The sequence below is a fragment of the Mus musculus genome, chromosome 14 (assembly GCF_000001635.26).
Source record: "Mus musculus strain C57BL/6J chromosome 14, GRCm38.p6 C57BL/6J".
Lineage (NCBI taxonomy): Eukaryota > Metazoa > Chordata > Mammalia > Rodentia > Muridae > Mus > Mus musculus.
Window position 1 is genome coordinate 118,654,945 of NC_000080.6, and position 26,533 is coordinate 118,681,477.

Consider the following 26,533-nt stretch of genomic DNA (forward strand, 5'->3'; position numbering starts at 1 on the left):
TGGATAAGGGGTGGGGGAGAGTGGGAGGGAGGCGGGGAAGTAGCCAAAAAGGAAAAGGGCTGGTTACCTGCCTAAATGCAGTGCCAGCTCTTGGCCTCCCCTCCCCAGTCCCTGTTTCCTAAGACCTCTCAATGTTCTACCCAGCCTACCAGGAAGTGAAAGGATGGCAGGCCCATTCACAAGAGGCACTCTCAGGCTGCCTGCTGCCTCCTCCTCCCCCTCCTCCCCGTCCTCCTCCTCCTTCTCCTCCTGCCACTATCAGCTAAAATATCTACACAACCCAGGTCAAAAAGGAGACCCTTGTAACCTTTCTCAGCCCAGGCTCTGCATGACAGCACACAGCAGACCTTCTACTGAGTGTGTTAAAAGGTGCAAGGCAGGGCTTAGCAAACACAGAAGTGGATGCTCACAGTCAGCTATTGGATGGATCACAGGGCCTCCAATGGAGGAGCTAGAGAAAGTACCCAAGGAGCTGAAGGGGTCTGCAACCCTATAGGTGGAACAACAATATGAACTAACCAGTACCTCCCCCCCCCCCTCCCCGAGCTTGTGTTTCTAGCTGCATATGTATCAGAAGATGGCCTAGTCGGCCATCAGTGGAAAGCGAGGCCCATTGGTCGTGCAAACTTAATATTCCCCAGTACAGGGGAACGCCAGGGCCAAGAAGTGGGAGTGGGTGGGTAGGGGAGTGGGGGGTGTATGGGAGACTTTTGGGATAGCATTGGAAATGTAAATGAAGAAAATACCTAATAAATAAAAAAAAAAAGAAAATGAAAAAAAAAAGGTGCAAGGCTTGCAAGGTCCCCAGGGAGGCGGTACGGTGCCTCCATCCCCTAGACACTGAGGTGTGCCTCCTGTAGCACCTTCACTCGGGCAACCTGGAGTCAAAGCTTGAACATGTCATAAATGGCTGGCTAAAAGATATCAGCCCGGTGTTCTCTACCAGCCTTATAGCACTAGACATCACTAGACACATAATGATGATGATTATAAATCAATTCTCATCGCCATCCATTCTCTAAAACAAAAATATTAAAACCCTACGCCAGTGAGGTGGGAGGATCTGGGATTTGTCTACTGGAGCTCAGGGAAAGGCATTTTCTGGCCAGCATGGAAGAATCTGAACTCAGCACCCAACCTGTTGAGTTTCCTCCTGACTCAGGCCACTCACCCTCCTTAACCCACTTCCTCCGTCCCCCAGGAAAGAAAAGCAAACACTCACTGCAAATCCAAGCCACCAAAAGTAAACACAGAGGCCCAAACCATTTCCTCCTCCTCCTCAAGGACAGAAAGCCGGGCTTGGAAACCTTTCAAACACTTAACTTTGAACACCTTTTCCTTCCCAGCAACACAGACAGGCAGACAGCCGAGAAGTCTGCTTTTCACGGCCATTTTCTATCCTTACGAAGTGAGGAGCCTAACCCAGACCTAGCACGGAGAGAGAGAAGAGGAATAACAGAAACAGAAAGCTAACGGGTCATCCTAACCAACTGGGCCCCAATCAGGACATTTACAGGAGATGCCTCAGTCACAAATATCACACCAAATATCACAATCTGTATTACACATACATGTGCGAGTCCACGAGTACACACACACACACACACACACACACACACAGCCTTCCAAAGAAGTCACAGAAGGATCTATTAACTATACAGAAAGACATTCTACTTCAATGGAAGAGTTACAGTGAAGGTCACAAGGTCATCAGACCCCAGGGTCTCAGGCTCCTTTTCACACCTGTCACCAAATCAGGACGCACAGAGGAGTCACACAAGAGTCACACAAGAGTGCCTGACACCGTGATCACAGTGGCTGGATAGAGCTCACTAAGACAGAAGCCTGAGAGTCAGGGAGGCCATGCTGTTCACACAGAAACCTGGGCCAGGACAGCTTGGGCCAGAGCACGCTAGCCTGGACCCTTCACCAGGAGCCCAGGGGTAACTCTTTCCACTTTGCCTGAGACTCCAAATGCAGGCCTGCAGTTGTCGTCTGCTGCACAATTCTCCTGACTGGGTGTGAATCGTGGACCATGAGAGTGTCAGAGAAAACAACAGAAGGCTTGGTAAATACAGGAAAAGAGGTAGCCACTAGAGGCAGGTCTCCTTTGCAGAATCATCTGTGTGTCTGTCCCAGCTGGGTTGTGCCTTCTAACAATCCCCTTAAGTTTATGGGCTCTTGATGGGTCGGTGTTAGCCAATGCCTTACCCTCCTCCAATGAGCTGGAGGATTAGAGAGGTCTAATCCCAACCCTCACCTAGGAAGAAACAATGAAGCAACTACAAAAATGCTTGTCAAACTTCTAACTGAACAGAATTAAGCTTCCTGGGACCTGGGGAAGGGACAATGAAAATGTACTGAACTTTCTCCACGTATTGATACAAGCCTATAACCCCAGAACTTGGAGGTGGAGGCAGGAAGATAAGAGTTTGGAGCTAACCTGAACGACACAGAAAAGGCTGTCTCAAAGGAAGTCCTACCTTTATCTTACATTCCATTCTGTGCCCTACCCAAAAAGCTTCCTGCCCTTTGTCACCAAAACGTTCAGCTGAATTCTCATGAAAGTGCTAAGAGTCCAGGTCCACACTGTCACCTACAGAATTTGGTTAGAACCACACAATCCCGTCTCCCAGACTCCCCACCCCATTTATAAAGAAAAAAGAATTACATACACAGGAAAAAAGAAGTTAAAAAAGTTTTAACTAAGTTTACAATTTTGTGTTGGGGCTCAGGCATAGTTATTCGGAGCTACGTGGGGTACGAGGCCCAGGTTTGGACACCGCTGTGTGGGCCTCTGAGCCCCTGAAGGCAGCTATTTCTCAATGGCGCATTTGGTCATCAGCCTGCATGCATCACTTGGCACTTGGGCAAACCGCTCTGCTTTGCAGAGTAACTTACTACACAGGGCTTGATGGGACATTGTCCCCACAGGGCCTGGGGCCTCTTTCATGTTCCTTTGGGACCTGAGATTCTTCCTGTCCAATTTCACAGTCCCTGATCTTTGTCATAAAAAGGAAAACAAAGAAGCTGTCAGAGAAAATCATGCTGTAGTGAAACCCAAACATAGAAAACAATGAACCTGTGGGAGAAGGGAGTGGGCGGCAGACTTAAAGGAGGGAACAGGAAACGAAGCTTTAGTGGAGAAAGATCAGAGACAATGGGAGTACAGCGGGTCTGGGGAAAGTGTCAGACCAAGATCTCCGAGATGCATGGTCGATTCGCCGTGAGACCACAAAGCAGGTGGACACGCATAAGCCACTAATCACAGATTCCAGTGACAGGGAGTGTGGGGCCTGCGCGTCCCTAGCATAGGAGGTTCCTGAAAGCAGAAACCAGCCACGGGCGAGCATCACTACTGTCTACCCCGCCCCGTCCCTGGATGAGACGGATGATGCTGGACATGCTGTGTGGAAATTTCGAGACCATGGTTGGTTTCAGTGAGGAATGCTTCCAGACGGCGTGCATCAAACAAGAGCACACAGGAACCCAGAGGTTCCAAAACCACAAAGCAAAAGCACTGCAGCTCAGCCCAGCGGGGGAAAGTCAACGTTCAGGAAAGCACTGTGCTCATTAAAGGAAAAGATGATTCATAACTAGCTGCTCAAGTGACCTCTAGCCATTGAGATGTCTCACTGGGTAAAAAAGGGCTTGCCTTGCAAGCATGGTGACCTGAGTGTGACTCCTGGAACCCATGGAGGGAGGAGCACACTGACTCACAAAAACTTTCTCTGACCTGAGCGCGCTCACCTGTACACACGTACACAAACACACAGACACACTATTTAAAAGGCTTTAACACGATCATCTCTTAAAGGGGAATAGGGATGCAGCACAGAAAACAAGAACAGCAGCCTTCTTCAAAAATGACCTCTTATCTGAGCCAACAAAAAGCTCATCGGCCTCAGTGGAGAACGTTAAAGAACCACTCGCAGCCGGGCGGTGGTGGCACACGCCTTTAATCCCAGCACTCGGGAGGCAGAGGCAGGTGGATCTCTGAGTTCGAGGCCAGCCTGGTCTACAAAGTGAGTTCCAGGACAGCCGGGACTATACAGAGAAACCCTGTCTTGAAAAACCAAAAAAAAAAAAAAAAAAAAAGAACCACTCCCAATTTGAAAACTAGTTTTAGGAGAAAAGTAGTAAGAAATTCCCTTGCTTTTTCTATACATCCTGTACCCCGGGGTAACCTAAAGGCTATCCAGGGCAGACATGCCAATTATGAGAAGATTCGAGCTAATAAGATAATTGCCACGTCACCATGATGTAGCCAGCCCCCCTTCATCATGAACATCTCCTAGCATCACACACATGGAAACAACAAGCACATGCTAGGTCCTTTGCAGTGATGGTAGCACACAGTAGATCCCTTGCAGTGATGGTAGCACACAGTAGGTCCCTTGCAGTGATGGTAGCACACAGTAGGTCCCTTGCAGTGATGGTAGCACACAGTAGGTCCCTTGCAGTGATGGTAGCACACAGTAGGTCCCTTACAGTGATGGTAGCACATGCTAGCTCCCTTGTAATGATGGTAGCACATGCTAGGCCCCTTGCAGTAATGGTAGCACACAGTAGTGATAGTACACAGCATTGCAGATTAAGTCATACTGCAGGGTCTGGAGAGTCACTTTACTTCTTATCTACAACTCCTGGTGGCAGGGAACATGTTCAATGACTCAGGAGGGCAATGCCACTGGGCCAACCCAGGCGACGGGAACCTCCGCTAAACAAGCAAATCAGTGCTCTCAATTTCAAAAACAGCGAGACAGTAAACGTAACTGCAGAGTGAGGGGCAGACCGGGAAATAAAAAGAATCCAAAGCCATCTTTGTCAACGAGATGCACCTCACTGGACCAGTCCACAGTCTAGGAAAAACGGTGTTTGGGAATTGGGCTGGCAGCTAAGAGTGCATGAGGCCCGTGCCAAGGGTCTGAGCTCAAGTTCCAGCAGCCAGGTAGGGAGGTTCACAACCATCTGTACCTCGTTACGCCCTCTTCTGACATCTGCTGACACTGTACACATTGGACACACACCCACACTCACGTGTATACCTATAAACATAGTCACAAGAAAAGATACATCAAATGAATGAATGAATGAATGAATGAATGAATGTCAGGTACACTGATGCCTGCCCTGTACTCCCAACTACCTAAGATGCTGAGGCAGAAAGAACACTTGAGCCCAAAAGCCCTAGTTGGCAACAGAGTGGTATTCAAAAGAATCAATAAAATATAGGTCAAAACCCTAAGAGAGGGAAATGAGCTATGGCTAGACACGCTGTCTGCACAGACTTGAGTTAATGCGTCTGCAGGCAACGGTGCTGACACTCCACAGGGAAAGCTCAGCTCTTAAAGGTACAAATTGAACTGTTCTTAGATAACAGGCGTGATATGTGGGAACGGCTTCAAAACGGAGCAAGCAGGGCCCTGGGTGACTCAAGTCTCAATGTGAGCTGATAAGTTACAGGTGCGTGGCTTAGAGACAAGCAGGGCCTTCTGATTCTGGTCGTGTGGCTTTGGAATGTTCCTAAAAGCCTAAAAAAGAAAATGTCCCATGACCCTTGGCCCTGACAGCAAGCAGCTGAGCAAGAAATCAAACAGAGTAAAGACAAGCAAGTTCCCTCCTCCCGCTGTCCCTCCGAGGAGTGGGCACAGGAGAGTTAAAACCCCTTCTGAGCCGACCACCTGCAGCCGAGGTCATCTGCCTCCCCTGGAGGTGTGAGAGAGGCTGCCTCAGTGCCAGAGGGAGAGCCTGGCACACTCAAAGCTATGTGTTCAATCCTCTGCACAAAATGTTCAAAAATTAAGCTGAATTCAAAGGCCTGAGGAAACACTGTAATTAGTGGCTAAGACATCAGCTTTCACAAATGGCTTTCAAATCCCACTGCTTGCAGACAGTCTTAGCAGAACACAAGGATTGTCAAGAGATGTTAATTTATGAAAGCAGAGTTTCCTGGGCATTGCCTGGAGAACCCCATTTGAGGATAGTGTCTTAATGGCTGGTCTCAATCTCCTACCATTATGAATACAACCTTTCTCCAGTGAAGCAATGGATCCTCTGACTTTTTAAAGAAAGTGTTTAAAAGCATTTTCTCTGGGTTCTCACTCAGAGTCATCACTGTCAACACTAAATAAGCTAGTGTCAGAGTGTCCAGGAACCCACGGGGCACACACAGCTGACCACACCTGCTTCCCAAGGCGTGGTCCACCTCTCCCTGCCTGGGTCATCTCCCTCTTGGTCTCTATCAATGGCCTCCTAGGTTGAGCTGAAAGTTGGAGCCACTTGGAAAAAAAGAGCCAGGAAATGCATCCCTGGACACATCTCAGGAATCAACCCCAAGCAAAGGCACAGGCAGAACTGACTGCTGACCTCTGACCTTGGATAAGGGCAGGGTTACCTCAGATGGCAGCCTCCAGGATCCCCTATACTCCAGTATCCACCCAGACGAGCGACAGTCAGGGGGAAAGCCTTGACCATGTTAGCAACAGTCTCCAACACCATCTCCAGAAGGTCCAAAGCTCTCTTCTGGCTTCCATGGGTACTACATGCATGTGGTACACAGACAGACAGGCAGACAGACGAAACACTCATGCAAATATAATAAAAGTAAACCCTAAAAAGAGAAAAGTCCTCAGGCAGTGGGCCGAACACTCAGGAGGCAGAGGCAGGCAGATCCCTGAGTTCAAGGCCAGTCTGTTCTCAAGAGTGAGTTCCAGGACAGCCAGAGTTACATAGAGACACCTTGTCTTAAAACAAACAAACAAAAACAAACAAACAAACAGTCTTGGCCAAAGGCCAACTTCACAGATGAAGCTGGCAGACTATATAGACTATAAACATATATATATATATAGACTTAAACAGCTGGAAAACTGGCTCAGCGGTTAAGAGCACTGACTGCTTTTCCAAAGGTTCTGAGTTCAAATCCTAGCAACCACATGGTGGCTCACAACCATCCATAATGAGATCAGATGCCCTCTTCTGGGGTGTCTGAAGACAGCTACAGTGTAGTTAACGTATAATCAATAAATAAATATATATATTAAAAAAAAAAGACTTAAACAACCATGCCGTGCCTTGCCCACGACTGGCTCCACATGCAGGAGAGTCCCCTGAGGCTCCTTTGATGCCCCCAACTTCACTCTCCCACAGGCAAGACACCTCATAACTCAAAATCCAGGCCTGAATGACGTGAGGAGGCAGGCTGTGCAGACTCTCCCTTTACAGTAAGGCTCCAGATGGTGAGTCATCTCTGTCCCCATGGCACTTCCTAGGAGGTGCACACAAGGGACAGATTACGGGGAACTCGATGCTCCGAGCTGGCTTTCTCTGACCTGCACGGGTGTGTTCCAAAGTCACGATCATGCTGGTTTCTCCACAGTCCTCAGCTTCACAGAAGAACATGGAGCACCACCTAGAAATCCCACGCAAGGCTTCTGCACCAGTTCCTCGCCACCTTTTCTCTGGCAGAGCTCCGTTAGCACCTAGGGAAGGCCCGGCTGGGGTGGGTGGCTCACACAGCTGTGCTGTCTTCCTAGAATAATTCCTTGTGCTATTGAGGCACCAGAGAGACAAGATGCCACACTCCGTTCATCCTTCCGCTCTCTAAAACTCAAAAGTCCAGCGGAACAACACGGAGCCGAGATCACTAAATGAGAAATCGCCTCGTAAAACCAGCTGTTAATCTAACAGCTCACCCCATGTGGCTCACACAACCTGTGAGGGTTAATAGTGACTGACAACCCGACGGGATACAGAATTACCCAGGAGACAAACTTCTGGGCAAGCATGTGAAGACAGCAATGAGCAGAGAGCTGGGTTCTTCAATCTGCTTTCTGACTATGGCGCAATATGACCAACTGTCTCCTGTTCTAGCCAACGCGCTCACCATCCGTGATGAGATATGTGCTCCCTCAGACTGTGAGCGGTACTACCAAGCCGGAGTAAGCACTTCTGCCTTCGTTTGCGTTTGTCAGGAACGGGATCACAGCCATGCATAAAGGAGCACGTATAACAGGTGTAACCTTAAACATCATCCAAACGTGGTGTCTTGGCTTTCAGAGACAGGCTTCACTCAGTAGCCCAGGCTGACCTGCAACTCTCTTTTCCTCTTGCTCAACCTCCCAGCTAATTGAGTAACAGGCATTTGCCACCACACCCACCCTATCCATCGGGGCGTGGATTTTGAAACGTGACTGGATCACTGCTAGCTACCCCATATAAAATTATCTCTGACTTCTCCAAATCAGCAGCGTCAATAGGCCAACCAGTCCATGAAAATGAAAGTATTTGTATTAGAAAGCCCGCTTCCTTTTGCTGGCAGGGAGTAGGAAGAAAGAAAGGTTTTCCTATCCGAACACAAATGACTCTTAGCTCCCCAGATTTCAGTGCATTAGAAGGTCTGCTAGTCGTCATGGTAGAGACACAATGTCACTGTGACCTCCAGGACTGGTCACCGGGTCCATCAAGGGAACGAAGCATCCATGCCCAGTATTAGATCATAAACCAACAAAGACCTGATCTAAAGGCAGGGCAAGGGAAGAGGTCTGACAGGGAAAGCCTGCCCACACCAGCTCCCACACTGCACTACCATACCCATCATCCTAATCCCTAATGCCTGGACTGACCCGGCAGGCCAACAGGACGGAGCGTCAGAAGCCAGAGCAAATGAGCTGCCCTCAGTAGCAGTTGATCTGGGTCCCAGCAAATGGCACATACTCTGTGACCCTGGGCTCATTAAAAAAACAGAGCTGTCAGCCTCTGCCCGGGGCATCAGGGTCTCCTAATCGCACTGCCATCCCAGATCACACCAGTCCACTCCAGTCGCTGAGTGCAGTAACAGGGGGTGCTGAACAGGTATGTGAGACAACCACAGGTGGTGATGGGTGTCCAGCTGGACACACCGCACTGACACACTGATTCACCAGTCACAGCCACTTTCCTGTACTGCATATGACTTTGTGACCCCAGGAGACACTGTAACCTGGACCGCATCCTAGTTGACAAACTCATGTGCCACCACTGCCCCGAGGCCATCTCTGCACCATTATCCCTAGGCTAAGATCAAACAGCAGCCACTTGGGATGCTAAGGGCAAAGTTTTTGACCTTAGTTAGATCAGCCCCAGCCTAGAAGGCCTGGGCTCATCTCAGAGCGCCTGAAACAGAAACTCAGCTCTTTCATTTATTTCTGGGGTGGCCCTGAGCACGAGAAACTGACAAGCTCGTAGTGAGGGACTGACTGATACTAAGAATACCTCCTACCTCACCCAGTTCCTAAAAACTGGGATAAAAGTAGCATCTTGGATAAAGGGCGGACACGTGGTTCAGAGCTTTCTATTACTACCAAACTACCTACACCGCATTGAGCATGGGTCCTAGTAATACTGCTATCACTACTACTACCACTACTGGGAAGCACTCCATTGTCCTAGTCAGGGTGACCATTGCTGCCATAAAAAACCAAAAGCAACTCGAGGAGGAAAGGGTTTATGCGGCTCACACTTCGACATCCTTACTCCAGCACTGAAGGAAGTAAGGACAGGAAGTCCAACAGGGAAGGAACCTAGAGGCAGGAGCTGCTGCAGAGACCATGGAGGGGTGTTCCTCACTGGCTTGCTTTTCTGGCTTCCTCCACCTGCATTCTTACAAAACTCAGGGCTACCGGCCCAGGGATGGGAGCCCCCACAATGCTCTGGGCCCTCCCACATTAATCACTAACTAAGAAAATGCCCAATGGACAGAACTTATGGAGGAATTCTCAATTGAGGGTCCCTACTTTCAGACGAGGCCCGCTGTGCCAAGTTAATAAAAAACTAGCCAGCACAGTAGGAGTATTGATTGCTACTGATAGTAACACCAAAGAGTACTACAGCTTCAGAGTATGAACACTGCTGGTCCTGCTGATAAGTAGTATTACTGTCACTGTCGCTGCCACTAGTCCTGGGGAGAATGTCCGGGTTCCCCAGGAACCCCCTTCTCTACTCTTCTGCCATGACTTTTCAATAAGCAGGTTCCTAAAAGAGTAGCCAGGGTTCCACGGACTGTGCTGTCGCAGGACTTCCTGCCTTCCTGCCCTTCCCGGCTCCAAAGGTGATCACTATGGGACAAAACTGACATCACTTCAGCATAGCTGTCCTCTCTCGCCCAGCTGCTGCTGCCTGCACCTCTGTAGCTGACCTACTAAGCGGGACCCACACTCACTGTGACACGTCAGCTGGGTAAACATCTGGGGCTCAGGACTCCAACTAAAGGGAGGGCAGCCTCTGACACCACGGACAACCACAAGCCAGGGACAGACCCAGACTCAGGGTGCTTCAAGACCATGATGCTTTCAGAATGTAAAGTGCCTGATTACAGCTGTAAACTACAGAACAAGGGGGCAGATGGATGCGCCAAGAAATGGCACACCTATGTGAAGCCACCCTGAAGCCCCTGGTCCCTGTGGCACTTAGCAGATGTCTGTTTTGTGCCCCCAAGCACATATTGAGACTCCGGAGCTTCCTAGAGGAATTCCACTAGCCATGGTTGTGCAGCGCATTTGACCGGGAAACTCTGCAAGGCGGCTACAGAGACAGCAGCTCACTGTGCTATTCATTTTAAACTCAGACTTTCTGCAGCCATGTAAAAAATACCATCCCCGTGACGCTCAACACAAGTAAAGCAAACCGAAAACCGGGCTAGGAGCCTGAGGGTGCACTCTCTCCCACCCTCAGGTTACCCCCACTCGTGGGGCCAGGGAACCGTGGGATGGGGGTGGGGGGACAAACCCCGAGCAAGAGTAGGGCTGAGGTGTGTCCAAACCCCTAAATCTTATCCTGAAATGAACAGGAGTAGGATCCCCACCCCCACCTGGGGCCTGCATGCCCCAGTGCACACAGTCCTGGGTCCCCGCTTTGCCTCACCTGAGGAGGCCACAAGGCCGGGGTTAAACTTCCTTTCCCTTTATAAGGTCATGTCCAGCAGCACCTGGAATGCCTCCTTATGCAAATGAGGCATCCCCAATACCCAGGTCCCAGCTAGAGATGGACACTCAACAGGACAGACAGCTCCTACTTAAACCCCAAAGGTTTAAATAGCCCTTGTGTTAGAATTTTGTCTAAGCTCCACCCCACAGTTACCTGGCAACAGCCAGGTGTACCTGACTCACTATAAAAGGGGCTGCTTGCCCCTCCTCTCTCTCTTGCTCTCTTGCTCCTGCTCTGTCTCTTGTTCCTGCTTCCCCTCTCCCCATTCCCCTCCCCCTCTCTCCACATGCCCATGGCCGGCCTCTACCTCTTCTTTTCCTCTCTTCCTCTCTCTTCCTCTCTCTCTCTCTTCCTCTCTCTCTTCCTCTCTCTCTCTCTCTCTCTCTCTCTCTCTCCCTTTCTCTGTCTCTACTACCCTCCCAACCCCTCTCTCCCCATGCCCTAGATAAACTCTATTCTATACTATACCATCATGTGGCTGGTCCCTCAGGGGGAAGGGATGCCTCAGCATGGGCCTGCAGAGGCACCCCCTTCCCCCACACCTGACTACACCTCCACCAAACACATTCCTTCTCTCCTTATCTTTATATAAAACAAAACAACTTGCTCCCCCAATCAACTGAACCAATTATCCAACCCTGTCTCCATGTGTGTTCTTGGCCAGTGCACTGCCGACCAAGGTCTTGCCTGCACCCACCCGCCTGACTACGCTTCCCTCCGTCTAGGCCACCCAGGTGCACAGTGGGCCTGACTACCCTGGGGGAGAAGAGAACATGGGGCAGCATGTGGTCTGCATCACAAGGTTACCTTTCTCCAAGCTACAAACAGCACCCAAGCAGTGGGCACTGCCCTCTCAAAGAGAGCACTCATGTCCGGAACAAGGATGGTGGCACCTTTGCAACCTCCAGAAGGTCGATCTCTGGAACCAAGCACTTCCATTACCTTTCTCCGAGGCCATAGAACAGAACTCTGTGCCTTTCAACATGCACAGGGCGTGCTCAGCAAGAGCGCACTCTCCTGCTTGGATAGCCACCTGCCTCACCCCATCAAAGACACCTGGGACAGCTTTCACCTCACTGCATCAGAGACCACCCTTCCACAGAGCTGCAACTTCCATAGATAGGATGTCCAGCCACTTGTGAGACCTCCAACACTCTTAAGCCCATTATAGGGTACCAGTGATGAAGAGGGCTTGCTGCTCTTCCAGAGGACCCGAGTTCAGATCCCAGCATCCCTGTCAGGAAATTCACACCCGCCTTGTGACTCCAGTTCTAATGGCTCAGACCTCCTCTCCCAGCCTCCTTAGACATCCTGATATATGTGGTATAAACACACGCATACGTAAATAAATATACAAATAACATTTTTCTCTTAAAGACGCCACCAGAAGGACAAGCCACACAGCCAGGCTTCCAGGATCCCCTCCAGCAGACCATTGACCAGCACAGGCACTGCCCACTGGGCAGCCGACTATCTGACTAACGGGTGACCCTGCAAGGACTCATGGCCTTCCAGCTTTGGTTTATCAGGGAATGAGCGCTGTAGCTCTCTCTAAGTCCATACCACCAGAACTCAACGTCAGACCAGCAATCTGCTCCGCAGCAAGAACCCAGGATGAATGGTACAGGAGGTCACGAGAGTTGAAGCTGGTCCATGGCCAGAGTAGATTCAGCTCTCAGTGCCCAGCCAACGATCGGTCAGCAGGAGGGTGAGAGACTCCAGGGCCCCACAGCAAGCCCGGGCACATGACACCATGTCTTGTTTACCTGGGAAGGGAAAGTTGACAATACTCTCCCAGGAAGGCATTTATCAGATCTGGCATGGTTCAGTTAACAATTACTTATTGGGCACTGGTTATTCTGGGCTCTGATCCAAATGTATTTCCTCATGAGCATCAAAGAGGACAAGGTGAATTTACACACCGAACACCAGCACTCAGAGGTGCTGTCAGCTTCCTGTGAGACTGGACTTCAAACATTTGTTAAGATGTATGTAGTGTGTGTGTGTGTGTGTGTGTGTGTGTGTGTACCTGCAATCTGTGTGTACTGCGTATAGGCTGGAGCCCATGCAGGTCAGAGGATGGCGGAGACTCTCCGTGAACTGGACCTCAGGAAGGGCTGTGAGCCACCCTGTAGGCGCTGGGGACTGAACTCCAGATGTCTGCAACAGCAGTAAGCGATCTTAACAGCTGCGAGATAGCACTGCGCTTTAATTAGAAGAAACGGCAATGTCTTCAGCTTCAGTCACCAAAGCATCACCCATTCCAAAGATGTGATAATGAGCATCACCACGCTTCCTCCCTGAACCCAAGACATTTTCAAAGCTCATTCTGCCTGCTGGTCCCCACTCACTCCAACAATGATCGACCGTCAGGACTCCACGCCTCCTCCTGGTAAACCCACTCAGAGACAGCAGTCAGGATATGACTAACATTTACCTCAATTAACGTAAAAATTCCCAAAATCAGGTAAGACTTCCAGTAACACTTTATGATTGCCTTTGTTAAGGAGGGCTTCCTCGAGTCCTTCTTGGCTCGCAGAAGTTCTTTATCCCAGTACCTGCAGTGAGACAAACGCGGAGTCAGGAACAGTAGGACTGCCGTTGAGTAAAACGGAAGGGCAGAAGGACAGGTAAGTGTTTATGACAGGGCTACCCCGCAGATGCTATACAAACACTGGCTCGTCCCGAGGGACCCAGAAAGATGTGTGAGGCAGACTCTGTTGCACCAGAAAGAGAGACCTCAAGGGGAGACATCTCCGGGGACAGGTCACTGCCGAGCTCTGCTGGATTACAACAGCCCTGGCAGCCAGAGAGGGCAGGTTACTGCTCTGGTGAGACCAGCCCCAGGGACAGATCTCAGCCATCAAGACCTATAGAGCCCCAACCCAGGTTTTCTTTCCCCAAGTCACTAAGTCAGACCAAGACAGGACAACCTGAAGGGAGGCGTGCAACGTGGGGACATTAAAGCTCCAGACAGAGCAAGGGACGTGGGAAGAGGTCAGACCTCCTCCAAGCCACCCTGCGAGCAAGGGGCCACCCTGCGCATGCACACTCAGGCTTCACCTCCTCCCGCCGCCCCCTGCTTACCGTTGAAGCTCCTCTCCGAGGTGCTTTGAGCGATCTTCTGGAAGCACTGAGAACATGTCATCTTCTTCCAGTCTCCGCTTATGACCAGTTTTAAACAGCGGGTTGAGCCACCTGTCAAAGTTAAAGGGATTGATAACACACTCAGACCCCCACGTTTGCATCTAAGTAGACTCTCGCCTCAGCGCGTTTTGTCACCCTCCGTATTTTAAATGGACAAAGAGACAGAGAAAGGTTAAGTCTGTGCTCGTTCATACAACCGGCTCCTCCCTCCCCCACTCTCGTTCTGCACACTGGGAGGCAGTCAATGAGAGCACCCTGACATCAAGACACCATATCTTGATTTCTTAATACCAGCCTCTGTCACCCCCTCTCTACTTCTACCAGCTCAGTCAGAACCTGTGACCTATCACTACATATCTCTAGGTGTCAACTATCTACCCCTAGTATATAGACACACATGTATACATATATATATATATATATATATATATATATATATATATATATATATATATATATATATATGTATACATGTGTGTGTGTGTGTGAGAGAGAGAGAGAGAGAGAGAGAGAGAGAGAGAGAGAGAGAGAGATTTACCACTGACCAGGTACAGAAACCTGCTTGGTCCTTTTATTAACAATTTTTCTAAACTCGGGGCCTTTGCAATAGAGCTGGCTGGTGACAGTACCCTGAAAAGCACTCTCTAGTGAGAAGCCTAAATGTGCTGTGGAACCCTCCAGCTTTAATGTCTACATAGATGTGGCTGCTTTCTGGATATATGACTGCTAACCAGTGAGTGGTCTCTGTCTCTCTCTGTCTCCTTCTCTGTCTGTCTGTCTGTCTCTCTCTCTCTCTCTCAGCCTTGGGCAAATGGAAGGACATCTAAAGATGCTGCAGATCCTCTGGGATGACAAATGTCAGCCACTGTCCATGGAAGCTCAGCCCTCTCCTGTCTGTCCCCCACCCACCGACCCACCCAGCACCCCCACCCCCACTCACAGGAACAATCTATCATCTTTTGTGCGAAAGCTTCAGAAGGCCAGGGAATATACATGTGTCTCTCTTGGGCAATTAAATGTGGGTCCTTCTAGAAAGCCTTGATAGATGAGATTACTGAATTAAGCAGATGTCTTTCCTCTTGTCTCTCTTGAGAGTGCACACTTTACAGGGGACTGCATACTCTGGGAAGCTCTCCCCTTGGAGAAGCTGCTGCTCAGGGGTTTCTGTAGAGGAGAGCACCCAGCAGCTCCAGGGAGCAAGGTGTTCAGTCAACCTCCACGCAACTTGCTCAGGACACTCCAAAGGCACAGACTTTTTGGCTCAGAGCTATGACAGCTCCCCAAGACCATAGCAGACATTACAAGGACTTCCAAAGTAAATTTGGGGGTCCCAAGAGGTGCCAATGCCCCTGCCTCGTCCACCCAGTAGATTCTGAGGGATCAGTGAGTTGATCACTGAGGAACCAACCAGCTCACCTCTCTCTTAGCACCCTCCCCAAGAGTTTTCAGGACATTTGTCACCTTGCAAGCCTTGGATCAATGTAGGTGGGCTCCCAGACATGTCTGAGACACTACCTACACGCCTGAGCCCTCTCTTCCAGTAGAACATCGGGTATTTTCCATCCGGTACTTCTAAGTGGAATTTATTAGCATTTTTTAGGCTTACAAAGGCTTAATATGGTTTGTGGTGAGCTTTGTTTTCAATCAGCAGGTAAAATCAGCTTGGGGAAGAAATATAATAGTTAAGAAAGGGCCTTGGGTGTATATAGAAAAGTAGCCAAACAAGTGCTTAGCATATACAGGTCCTGAGTTCAAACTCAAGACCCAAGCCCCATGACGTAGGAAAGCACTGGTAACCCTGTCCAATGAGACCGCACAGTTAACTGCATTTGCATCGTATGTAGCAACATTATAAAGAGGGAGTAGTGTTAAATTCAATATATGAACTCAACACACGCTCAACTCAAACTTTTTTTCATAAGATACCACAGATTGCTTCTCCCAGGCTCTCTCACTACCCAAATCTCAAAAAGCCCCAGGCTGAGACACATGGTTTAATTTGCTGTCAAGCAAAGCACACTAGGATAAGAAGCTATCTTTGATCATCTATGCATTAAGTCATATGTGGTCATGTGCAACATAAGGACATTCTGGTGGACAATAACTGGTAATATGGTAATCCCTAAGATATAAAACGCCAAGTGGTACCACTGGCCATCTTGATTTGTGTGCACAAGATTCTGAGTGACAAAACTTCCTGGTGACAATCTCTCAGAATACTCTGTAGTTAAGCAGTAGGTGATTATACATGGTCAAACTGTGCGTTCATTCTGAGAGGATTTATCTCTGAGAGGGTTTAGTCAACATCCCCAGGTCACTGTCAGATTGAGCCAACTCTTGATTCCAGAGCTCTCAGCATTCCCTTCTCTCTTGCTATAGCTTTCACTTTGTCCTTGCCTGTAACTCCTTCAGAGCAGTGACTACCCCCACGCAACGCACAACCTCTGCTACCAAGCACAGTGCTTGGTGGGACAGGCGTGCAATCCACAGCTGCTGAACGGACGAGATCTTGTATAAGGGAGATGGCCACATCTTTCTGAGACGCAGCCTGAAGTGTGCTTCACCTTGCTGCAGGCCAAACACAGGCAGCCATCCATCAGCTCAGAGGGACAGGAGCCGTCTGGGGGCTGGGGGGTGGGTGGTTGTCTCTCCCATGAAGGGTTCACTGAAGGGGATGGATCTTTAATCTAGCGTTGTTGTTGCTGCTGCTGCTGTTGCTTTTCCTAAAAATTTGAGAGATTCTGAAACCTGCTTTCTCAGTGTGCTAGAGAGGGAAGGATTGCCAACTCAGAAGTTCGGTGTCCTAGGGAACAGTTCGTGATCCTGTCTCCATCACCCAGATGCAAACACTCAGTGTCCATGAACTTCACATTTACCATGCATGCAGGTAGAAGAGACAAACACTAACCTCCCCGACGAGATAGTAAATCCCCTCCGTTCTCCCTCCTTCGTATCCTGGAAGCCATCTCCACCTTTCTTTCCCTCACCTTCCTGTTTTGCATCTAAGTATGATGAAACTAAAATATTATTTCATTACTTGATAGCTATTGATGTGTGGCTCAGTGCGTTAGGGTTGGAATGGCTGTGCACACCTGATAGTTGTTCAGTCAGCACTGCTCTTTCGCTTTCTCTGGTGAACCAGTCTGATATTTCATACTTCTTTCAGAAGCCAAACCTAACAATTACAATCTATTATAAAGAAAAGGCCCCACACCCTGGAAATAAACATTAAAAAAAGAGCAGCTCTGGGAGGGAAGATTGTCTGTGTCCCTGACCCTGAGTCCCGGTGATGTCCTAGCCACTGCATAAGTGGGAAGTGTGTCTGTGTTCACACCGCTAATGACAGAATGCTCAGAGCCACAAGTTAAACAAGAATGGACATGGGGAAGAGGGGTGACGACACCTAAGATGTTAAACTCCCACTGCAGCCCACGTAAAGGAGAATGCCCAAGTCTCTGAAGGCTAGTTTCATATCTGAGACAGACAGACAGACAGACAGACAGACAGACAGACAGAAAGAGAGAGAAATTGGTTGGTTGGTTGATTGATTGATTGATTGATTTCTAGACCAAGGACACAGCTTCAACAATAAAAGCACTGGAACCCTAACAATTTAATTTGAGCCCCAGAACCCACATAGACACAAAGTGCCCTCTACACACATGCTGCTGAAAGACCCACAACGTGAGGACTCCCCCACGTTCTGACTCAGGAGAGGTGACACCCCAAATCACACACAAGAAACGGTCTTGCTGCAAACTGCAAGAGGATTTTTTTTTATTCAAGAGCACTCTCGGGCCCACAGTCATACACCATGCAGGGGTAGAGGACCGTGGCGCCCCAAGTAGCTGGGTAAGGTGGTATTTAAAGAAAGAAACCACAACTCAAGGAAGTAGGGAGGGCGTCATTGGAAAATACCAAAGATACCAGTTAAGAGTCCCAAGGAAGTGCAAAGTCACAAGAGTCTCAAGGAATACCTGGTAATTGTGCAGGTTATCTCTCAAGACAGTTTCTAAGAGCCCCTAACAATAGCACATTTGCATAGCGGGTTCTGGCAATGGCCAGGGTGACTTTCTTTGAATGAACACTCTTTGAACCCAGGAAGCAGGTGGGTGAAGGAATGGCACTATCTGTTTTATGATTAGCATACCTTGGAGCATTGAGTCACAGAGGTCACATTCTCAAGCCTGGGCCTAAAGGCCTAGAATTTTGTTTTTACGTTATACTTTCACTGCAGCTACACACACATTCGCATGCACACGCGCACACACACACACATCGAGTGCACACACACAAACACACACTATAATGACCTAAGGGATTGCAGATACATCGAACAATGGAGACTTCACACCCCAGCCAGAATCTTACCCATCTGGAAACAACAAAGCAGAAAGGAAAAAAAAGCTCAGAACGATCATTGATCTCGTCTCTAAAAATGATCTACAACTGTCCTTTGGATCGTAACTACCCCGTAATGACCTAATCCCCAGTCAGGGCCTAGGCTGTAAGGGGGCAGGGGCAGCCGGGTTACTGGGAGCACACAGGAATTGTCAGAAACCTGAGCCCTGTTCTCCAGCACCCTCTCTCTCCTCTGCAGAGAGGAGCTGCACCAGAGCTGCAGTCCCAGAGCCAGAACCGCAGTCAGGAAATGAAACCTCCACACCTGTGGTCTGATGTGGCCCCTTTCTCTCAGTAGGTGGCTGTCTGCAGGCATTTGTTACAGTAACAGGAATGTGCGCAGCTCTAAACCCTGAGCCCTGACCTCAGTTCCTAATGGAACCCAGTGGCTGGTTGTTCCTCACTGGATCCCCAGTTCCTGTGTTTCCAGGGGGGCGATGTCTGAGGAAGCTTCCTGTGTTCTCTATGTCCCCCCAAGTGGAAGGGCTTAGCATGCAGCCTGCCTTTCCCTTTCAGCGTTCCTCTGAAGTGGCACCGTGGGAAGTTTCAGGTGCACAGAAAGAGAACTATGTCCCCTTAGTGAGCGAAACACTAGTGTCATTTGGGTCCAAACAAGGTTTTATTAACAGAAGCGAATCAAACTTTACCTCTCAAAGCACCGCTAACAGAAGTTCTCAGAATACTGATGTATAATATCTCGCAATAGACCTAACTTTATATAGAAGTAAGTAAGACACCTGACTCATACAAGCAGTTGCTTGTCCCACACGTTGTTCCTCCAGTGCACTGGACAAGAACCTTGAATTTTAAAATGCCCCAATCGATTGCTTTCTGTCCCTTGAAACCCTGCCCTTCACATGGCCTCACCTCCCTTCTTATCTCTTGGTAAACTGAGGTCACATGTTTCCAGCTGCCCGGGTTAGAAACCCCTGAGAGCCATCCCAATTATCTCCTCAAGACTGTCTATCTGCAGACACCTGTCACTTGGACCTGCAAAGCAGCCACTCCGACTCACCTCCGAGTCAGCCTCTCCTAGGCTATTGTACATCACCATTTTAAGACAGTGTTTTCTCCACAGCGTGTAAGCAAGTCCCAAGCCTAGAACATGGTGGGCACACACACAGATTTGCCCAATACGTGAATGAACATGCTCTCTGCAAGTCCTTGGTTTTGATTTATTTCCACTCAAAACCCATTATCAGTCAGCAGTACAGGATAGAACAGTTGTGGGTGACAGACATGCATAATAAATGAGTCTAAATGGTGGAGGTTTCGTAGGGCCAAAAGCGCTTCCCAGCCTGGAAACAGCACTAAGGTGAAATGAGGAACTGACAGGCAGAAGTTTGTTTCCTAGTTGGTCGGTGATTAAATGTTGCCAGGGAAGAGGTGGGGCAAACCGCCAACATCGGCTTCTCCTCTGGCATGCCAGTCGGTTGGCTCTGACCTCATGCCCATCCAGTAAGCAACAGAAAAATCAAACAAAATCTCCCAACTTCCCCAGGGCCTCCCTCACCACAAAGTTCCCAGTGGCCTGGCTCGGAGAGCCTAGCACACCCAACTGCCGCCAGCTTGCCTGGCTCTCCCTGCCCTGCTGTCGTTCAGCGCTCCCTCAGCACAGGTGTCAGTATGATCACCAGTGTGGGCACAAGTGTGACTGGGCGATCTCAGGGTGGGTCAGCACTTGGCCTTCCTGGACTCTGGGTCCATGCCCAAACCACATTAAACACATACATGAGACATCTACCAAGCTGCCATCTTTCCCAAAACATTCTCAAAACAAAAACTGCTAAGGTGGGCCATGCCCGTGATCCCAGCACATGGAAGGTAGCAGGAATTCAAGGTCATCTTAGACATAGCTAGTTCAAGTTCAGCCTAGGACTAGCCCGTCTCAAGCAAACGAAGCAAAGCTCAAAGGTATCACATTCCCAAAAGGCCTCCTGCCTGGTGTGTATTAAAATAAGCAGGCTCCGTTTCCCTCCTACCTGACGTCCCAGTCCCTGCATCCTCCACATCCTGCTTCCTATGGGTTCTCACATGCTACATGCTACATGCTACATGCTACTCAGATGCTATTGTACATGGTTGTTGGCTCCATTGATTTTGGCCTGTTGTGAGACAGGATGTCGTGGTAGGAGTGTGTGGTACCCAAAGACGCTCACTTCACAGGAGCCAAGAGAGACAGAAAGAACAGGGTAAAGACATGTCCTCACCAGGGCCTCAGGCCAGCAGGCGCTCCTAGCTAGCTTCCCTTTCCTCCCAAGAGAGAATCCACGCTGTTCACAGCTTCTCTGCCTCCCCTACCTCACCATCACCTCTTCCCAAATAACCAGCTCCAAGAACAGCACTGTAAAGGGACAGACAAACACATGTCCCCCTCTCCTTCAAAAAAGCACTTCACCAAGTGAAAAAAAGAATCACACTTATAATCCCATTCTGACAGCAGGAGTCACATAGTTGGGATGGGACAAGAGAGCCAGGTCCCTTCAAACTACCAAACAGAGGATCTTCCGAGAAGCAGGCGGTACCCTACTCTTATTAGCTCCTCTGAGGCCCCCTGCGAGGAAGTGTGAGACTAGATTGTCACCTAGAACTTTTGTGACCTGCCAAGCATGCTATACCAACCCTGAGAAGCTGGCTAGCACTGCCTGTTTGAATCACTTTCTCCCAAATGATCAAACCTGATCCTGCATAAGGTGTGACTTGGCTCTTGCTCCCAAGCTCAAAGAGGGACGTGGAGAGGGAGGGAGGGAGGGAGGGAGGGAGGGAGGGAGGGAGGGAGGGAGGGAGGGAGGGAGGGAGGGAGGGAGGAAATGAGGGATGTGAGCATCTAATGCCCTTCACTGGGGTTTGGGCACCAAGAAGTACCAGAGAAGAGCTTTATGTGGGCTGGAAGAGTGGGTCACAAGTATGCAAACATGGAGTTCACATCTGATCCCTACTGCAGGCTCAGTATCGCCTCCCGTGTATCACTTCATGGGAAATAAACAAACATGCATGTGTTCAGGTTAACTGAAGTGATGTATATTTGCAGTGGCCCAAACCGGCTTTTCTAGTCACAGCAACATCCCCACCTCACAGCCAATCTGGTGGCCAACTTGTGCCAATAACATGCCTTGATATGCCTGGCTTCATCCCCACCCAGTAGGCTTCTGCCCTTTTTTTCTTTTGTTAAAATTTTCGTGACAGTTTTGGGTTTAGAGTGCTTTGGGGGTTCACAGCAGACCCGAGCAAAACTAGAACATGTCCGTATGTCCCTAACCCTCCCCCCACCCCGTACAGACACAGACTTGCCCACTCTTAAAACTCACCACCTCCAGAGCAGTCTGTCTCCTACCACAGGTGGCCAGTGTTGACGTGTGAGTGTGTGTGTGTGTGTGTGTGTGTGTGTGTGTGTGTGTGTGTGTGTGTCTCGAAGCCTCCACAGCTGACTTCAGAATGCTGTAGACTCTTAAGCTCGGACAACCGCCTAATGATGTGTATCCACCACGGCAGAGTCACGAGATTATTTTCACAGCCCCAAGTCTGTGTTTGGACTTTTCACCCCTTTACTCCCTACCCTGAGCAACCACTCATCTTTGTTTGACTGTACCCAGAACATCAGAGTCAGCTCCTGTAGGATCTCCCCTTTTCCAACTGACTTGCTCTCTTAGCAGCATGTATTCAAAATGCGTAGCCCCGGGCCTTTTGTGGAGTGTTTCTTTATCACTGGATCCTACTCTGAATCTAGCAGTTGTGTATCCATTCACCAGCTAAGCATCCTGGTTGTTCCCACATTTGGCCATCATGAATAAAGCTGCTATAATTGCCTATGTGCAGGGTTTTAAGCTCATTTGGTTAAAATACCAGTGCCTGCTATGTCATGTAAGAGTATGTTCCCCTTTTCAAGAAAACGCTAGACCTATCCTCCAAGCAATGGTTTTGCACACCCACCAGCCATGCACGCTGAGTGTAGGTAGCTCTTTTTCCTTGAATGGCTGATTCAGTTCCAGCTCCTTCAGGACCCCCTGACCTCTGACTTGGCTCTCCAGCAAGCCCCTCCATTACTGGATTCATGGGGAATGTAGGTGTTGTTCACAAAAATACCAGGCACGGTGTAAATGCTATCGATGGTGGGGGGAGGGGCTCAGCTGGCTGTTGGAGATTGTTTCTGGTGTTTTGATTTAATAGGGGATCTGTGCGTCCAAACACTAAAGGTCCTTGTCTCTGATATGTTTTTGATCAAACAATAAAGATGTCAACAGCCAGTGGCTGGGAAGAGGGAAACAGGGCGAGACCCTTAGAGTTGTGAGGGCTAAGATGCCATGGGGGGAAGGAGGGGGAGGGGAGGAGAGATCACCATGAAGTTGTGGGATATGGATGGAGGTAAGAGCCACAAGAGATAAAACCAATGAGCCATATAAGAATAAAGTGCCGCTGGCTACTTCCCCAATTGGGCATGGGGTAGCAGGAGAAGGAGTGCCCAGCCTTTGAGGTAGCCAAGGCATTTTAAAATTAACTGGCATATATGTGTGTCTTCCACTTGAAAAACCTGGATAGGTCCTGGGCGGGTGCATGCATGCATGCGTGCATGCATACGATCTGCCGGGAGCCAAAGAGGTGTAGCCCAACTCACTACTACAATATGGCTGTCTGAAGAGGCTGAAGGCTGCAGTCACAAGCCAACAATCACCAGTGCCAGAAGCTGTAGGTACTCAGTCAGGAAAATTCTCCTGTGGTGTCTCCAGAGGGAGCTAGGCCTGCCTATGCCCCGACTGTAGACCCCTGGTCTTCAGAACTGTGTAGAATCTCTATGGTCTTAAACCATCAACTGTGTTGTCACTTCATAGGACAGCTACAGGAAACTTGATTGAACGCTATTGTTCATATATCCATAAAGAGGGAAAGTGGCACACGGAAGGTGGTTTGCCCAGGGCCATGCAGCTCATGTGTGATACGCTGCAGGTGCTCATCCAGACAGTGGGAGATTGAGCTACAAGTCGTGCTTGTATAGCCAGAGTGCCTTCTTCCACCAGGAGATGGAGCATCAACCCTTTGGCCAGGGGCTCTGAACCAGCATTTGCCTCCTGAACTCTGTGGCTGTTCAGGATTGTGTCCCTAGCTTTCCCAACCTGACTCTAGAATGCTCTCCAAGTCAGTGGAGAGGACTGGTGGGGGGGGGGTGCTGTGTAGAAGGATCTAGATAGCAGTGGTGGGAGGGAGGGGACTCATGCAATGGTGACTTTGGCTGGACTTTGACCCTAGCTTTTCTAAGTCTTGGGAATTTCCCAGGTCACAGGGTCTGATGGTTTATGCTAACAAGGTGACTCACATTAGGTCCCCTGGAAAGTTTATACTACATAAAACCAACGATGGAAACTGCCCCGGATGGACGAATCATGTATTGACAGGCATGGACTTTGCCTAGACTCTGGGGCTTAGAGGGCAGAAAGTCTGAGATGGATCTCATGACCCACGCACATCAATGCCACCTGCAGAAAGCAAGCCCAACAGGTGAGGCTTTTATGAGCTTTCTCGGTTGCCAACACTCTGGGTATCATTATAAGACAATGTGCCAGCCATTAGCATGTCCAGAAAGTGGCAAATCCCAGCTCATGGGATAGGACCAGAAAGCTGTGCTTTTGGGATCCTGACTGATTTCAACCAGTATGTACATGCTGTAGAAAAATCATAGTTCTGTGTATAGCACTTTCCTGAGTCCTGTGAGACATTGCTATTAAGCCCAAGCGGGTCATAGGAGGTCCTGAATTTATATTCACTGTGTCAGAAGTGAGTGTCCTAGGAACCCCAATCTTACAGGCTTGAAGCAGTCTGAGTCGGGACCCTGTGAAGTTCTGATCAACTCTGGGAACTCTTGACTTCCCACTAACTTCTCAAGACACTGATGGCCTTCTGACAGTGAAGATGTCAGCATCTCCACTCGGATGGCTTCTTCCATCAGGGCTTCACCATATGCACCTCAGTCCAATATGAGACTGCAGGGCTCAGCACAGTGCCCACCAGCCATCACTGCCCCCTCAGCACTTCTGCTGCCAGCACCAGAAAGAAAAGGCATGGTTTGAAATCTCCCTCCTCCTTTGCTGCTACACTCTCTAACATTCAGACCTTGAATTTTAAGCTACAAGAAAACATCTGTGCAGCCCACGAGCTGTAAAGCCAGATCCCTGTTGCTGGGCTTCCAGTCTGTGGGTCTGAGATCAAGACTCAGAGAACGGCAGGTTGTACAGGTGAGAAAGCCGCACGGAGGTGTGTGGTTAGTCATAGATGGTCCAACCTGTGCCAGCAAGATGGCTCGGCAAGCAAAGACACCTGCCAGCAAGCCTGACAACCGGATTTAATCCCTTGGACTCACGTGGTGGAGGGACGCACAACTCCTCCCAGTTGTCCTCTGACCACACACACACACACACACACACACACACACACACATCATACACAGCATCACGTACCAATAATCCCATTGCTGAGGAGACAGAGGCGAAAGAAACCCTGAGGATGGCTGGACTGCTCTCCAGCTGAATTTGTTGTTTGTTCCAGGTTCAGTGAGAGACACTATCTCAAAAACTAAGGTGGATAGGGATTGAGGAAGACACCTAACGTCAACATCTGGCCTGCTCATACACTCACATGCACAGATGTGCACCCACAAACTCATACAGACACACAGAAAGTGACAAGACAGACGGCGTGGTGTTCACGGTTGATTTAACAGTGCCTATACGGTCATAATTAAGCATCCCCTAGAATACTCGTGAGATTACGGCAAGCGCATAACAACTTTAACAAATCAAGGTTCTAGCGTCCCTTTACAAATCAAAAGCAAGGAAACGTGCTTGCAACCAAGAACACACAAGTGTACGAGTCTCCGAGTGGGGAAGAGAGTGGGGTAGAGAGCAGATGAGATTGGCTGGGAGCTGATCATGGCTGAAGCTCAGAGGAGGCTGCTTGGGACTTGGTTAGACTGTTCTGTTCACTCTACTGCATACATACTTGTCATTTCCACGGCCAAAAAAGAAGACATGAAGGAGAAGGGAAGATTGGGAGAAAATCCACATTTGTATGGTCTTCACATTAGGCATGCAATAAGCCTTGGGCTTTCTATGAGGCCAGTAACCCAAGTGCTAATCCTGGTGTCATTTGTGGTAACACATCTATTACTGTATGTCACTCATCAAGAGATGGCTATATGCCTTCCATCTTTCAGTTAGCATTGTGATCTAAGATAGACGTATAGGCAAGCCACAGCCTCCACTGAGCTCAGCTAAGCACCTGAAGCCGCCTTTTCTATCTCCTGATTTCTGGACTAACCACCCAACGTCTTCTGAGCACACTTGCTGCTAGGTGAGATCTCCAGGCAAAGAAGACTTAGAAATCCATCTCATGAGCACACCTCTACCCTTCCTCTTCCTGTCCTCAGAATAAGGCACCGACCAGCTTTATCTAGACAGACAACAATGGTAGTGGGTCTGGGTTCTTTCTCCCCCCAGTCCCCGGCACTTCCGTTCCCCAGAGACCTCATGGATGGCTCTGGGTCGGCGCACTATTGAAGGAGCTGGAGAGTCCACACTTCTCCCAGGACGCAGGGAGCAGCCATTCTCTGGGTCTATGAGCCACATCCGAAGCAGGGAGTCTCGAGGCAGAGGCACCACCAAAGTTCCTCTGGGTCTGTTTCACCAGAGAATAAACAAAAAATACAGGGGGAGGAAGGACCCGACCAGAAAGGACCAGTCACCTCCGCTTCTCGAGACCTAGGCTGAGGTTAGCGTGTGTCTGTGGTTGAAGAGAAGCAAGCAAATAAATCTGGAGACAGCTGCGGGCAGATCTCATGTGCAATCTGATAGGGATTGGCTGAGCTCTCTCTAAAACAGCGTCTACCACCCTGAGTCACACACCCGGCTGTAAACAAATCACCAAAGGCCACCAAGGCCACAGCACTGAGATACTGGCCTGAAAGGTGGGGGGCACAAGAAAGCAGATGCAGTATTGGCTGTTGGCTCTTATAGCCCCCCCACCCATCCCTGCA

The 26,533-nt window shown here is 49.4% G+C and overlaps 1 protein-coding gene across 5 annotated transcripts in view; it reads right to left on the minus strand.

Annotated features, from left to right (window-relative positions):
- Abcc4 (ATP-binding cassette, sub-family C (CFTR/MRP), member 4) overlaps positions 1-26,533 on the minus strand; it is a 225,165-nt gene that overhangs the window by 172,253 nt on the left and 26,379 nt on the right. For 4 of the 5 annotated variants that reach the window (XR_874344.3, NM_001163676.1, NM_001033336.3 and 1 more), the window contains exons 2-3: positions 14,053-14,163; positions 13,403-13,523 (exon numbers count right to left, since the gene is read on the minus strand). Coding sequence is in view for 4 of the 5 variants with exons in the window: in NM_001163676.1 (NP_001157148.1) it covers positions 13,403-13,523; positions 14,053-14,163 (232 nt within the window). In the remaining variant the exon portion in view is untranslated. Of the gene's footprint in view, positions 1-13,402; positions 13,524-14,052; positions 14,164-21,821; positions 21,988-26,533 lie in introns of those variants that run through there. The other variant, NM_001163675.1, reaches the window with a different exon arrangement.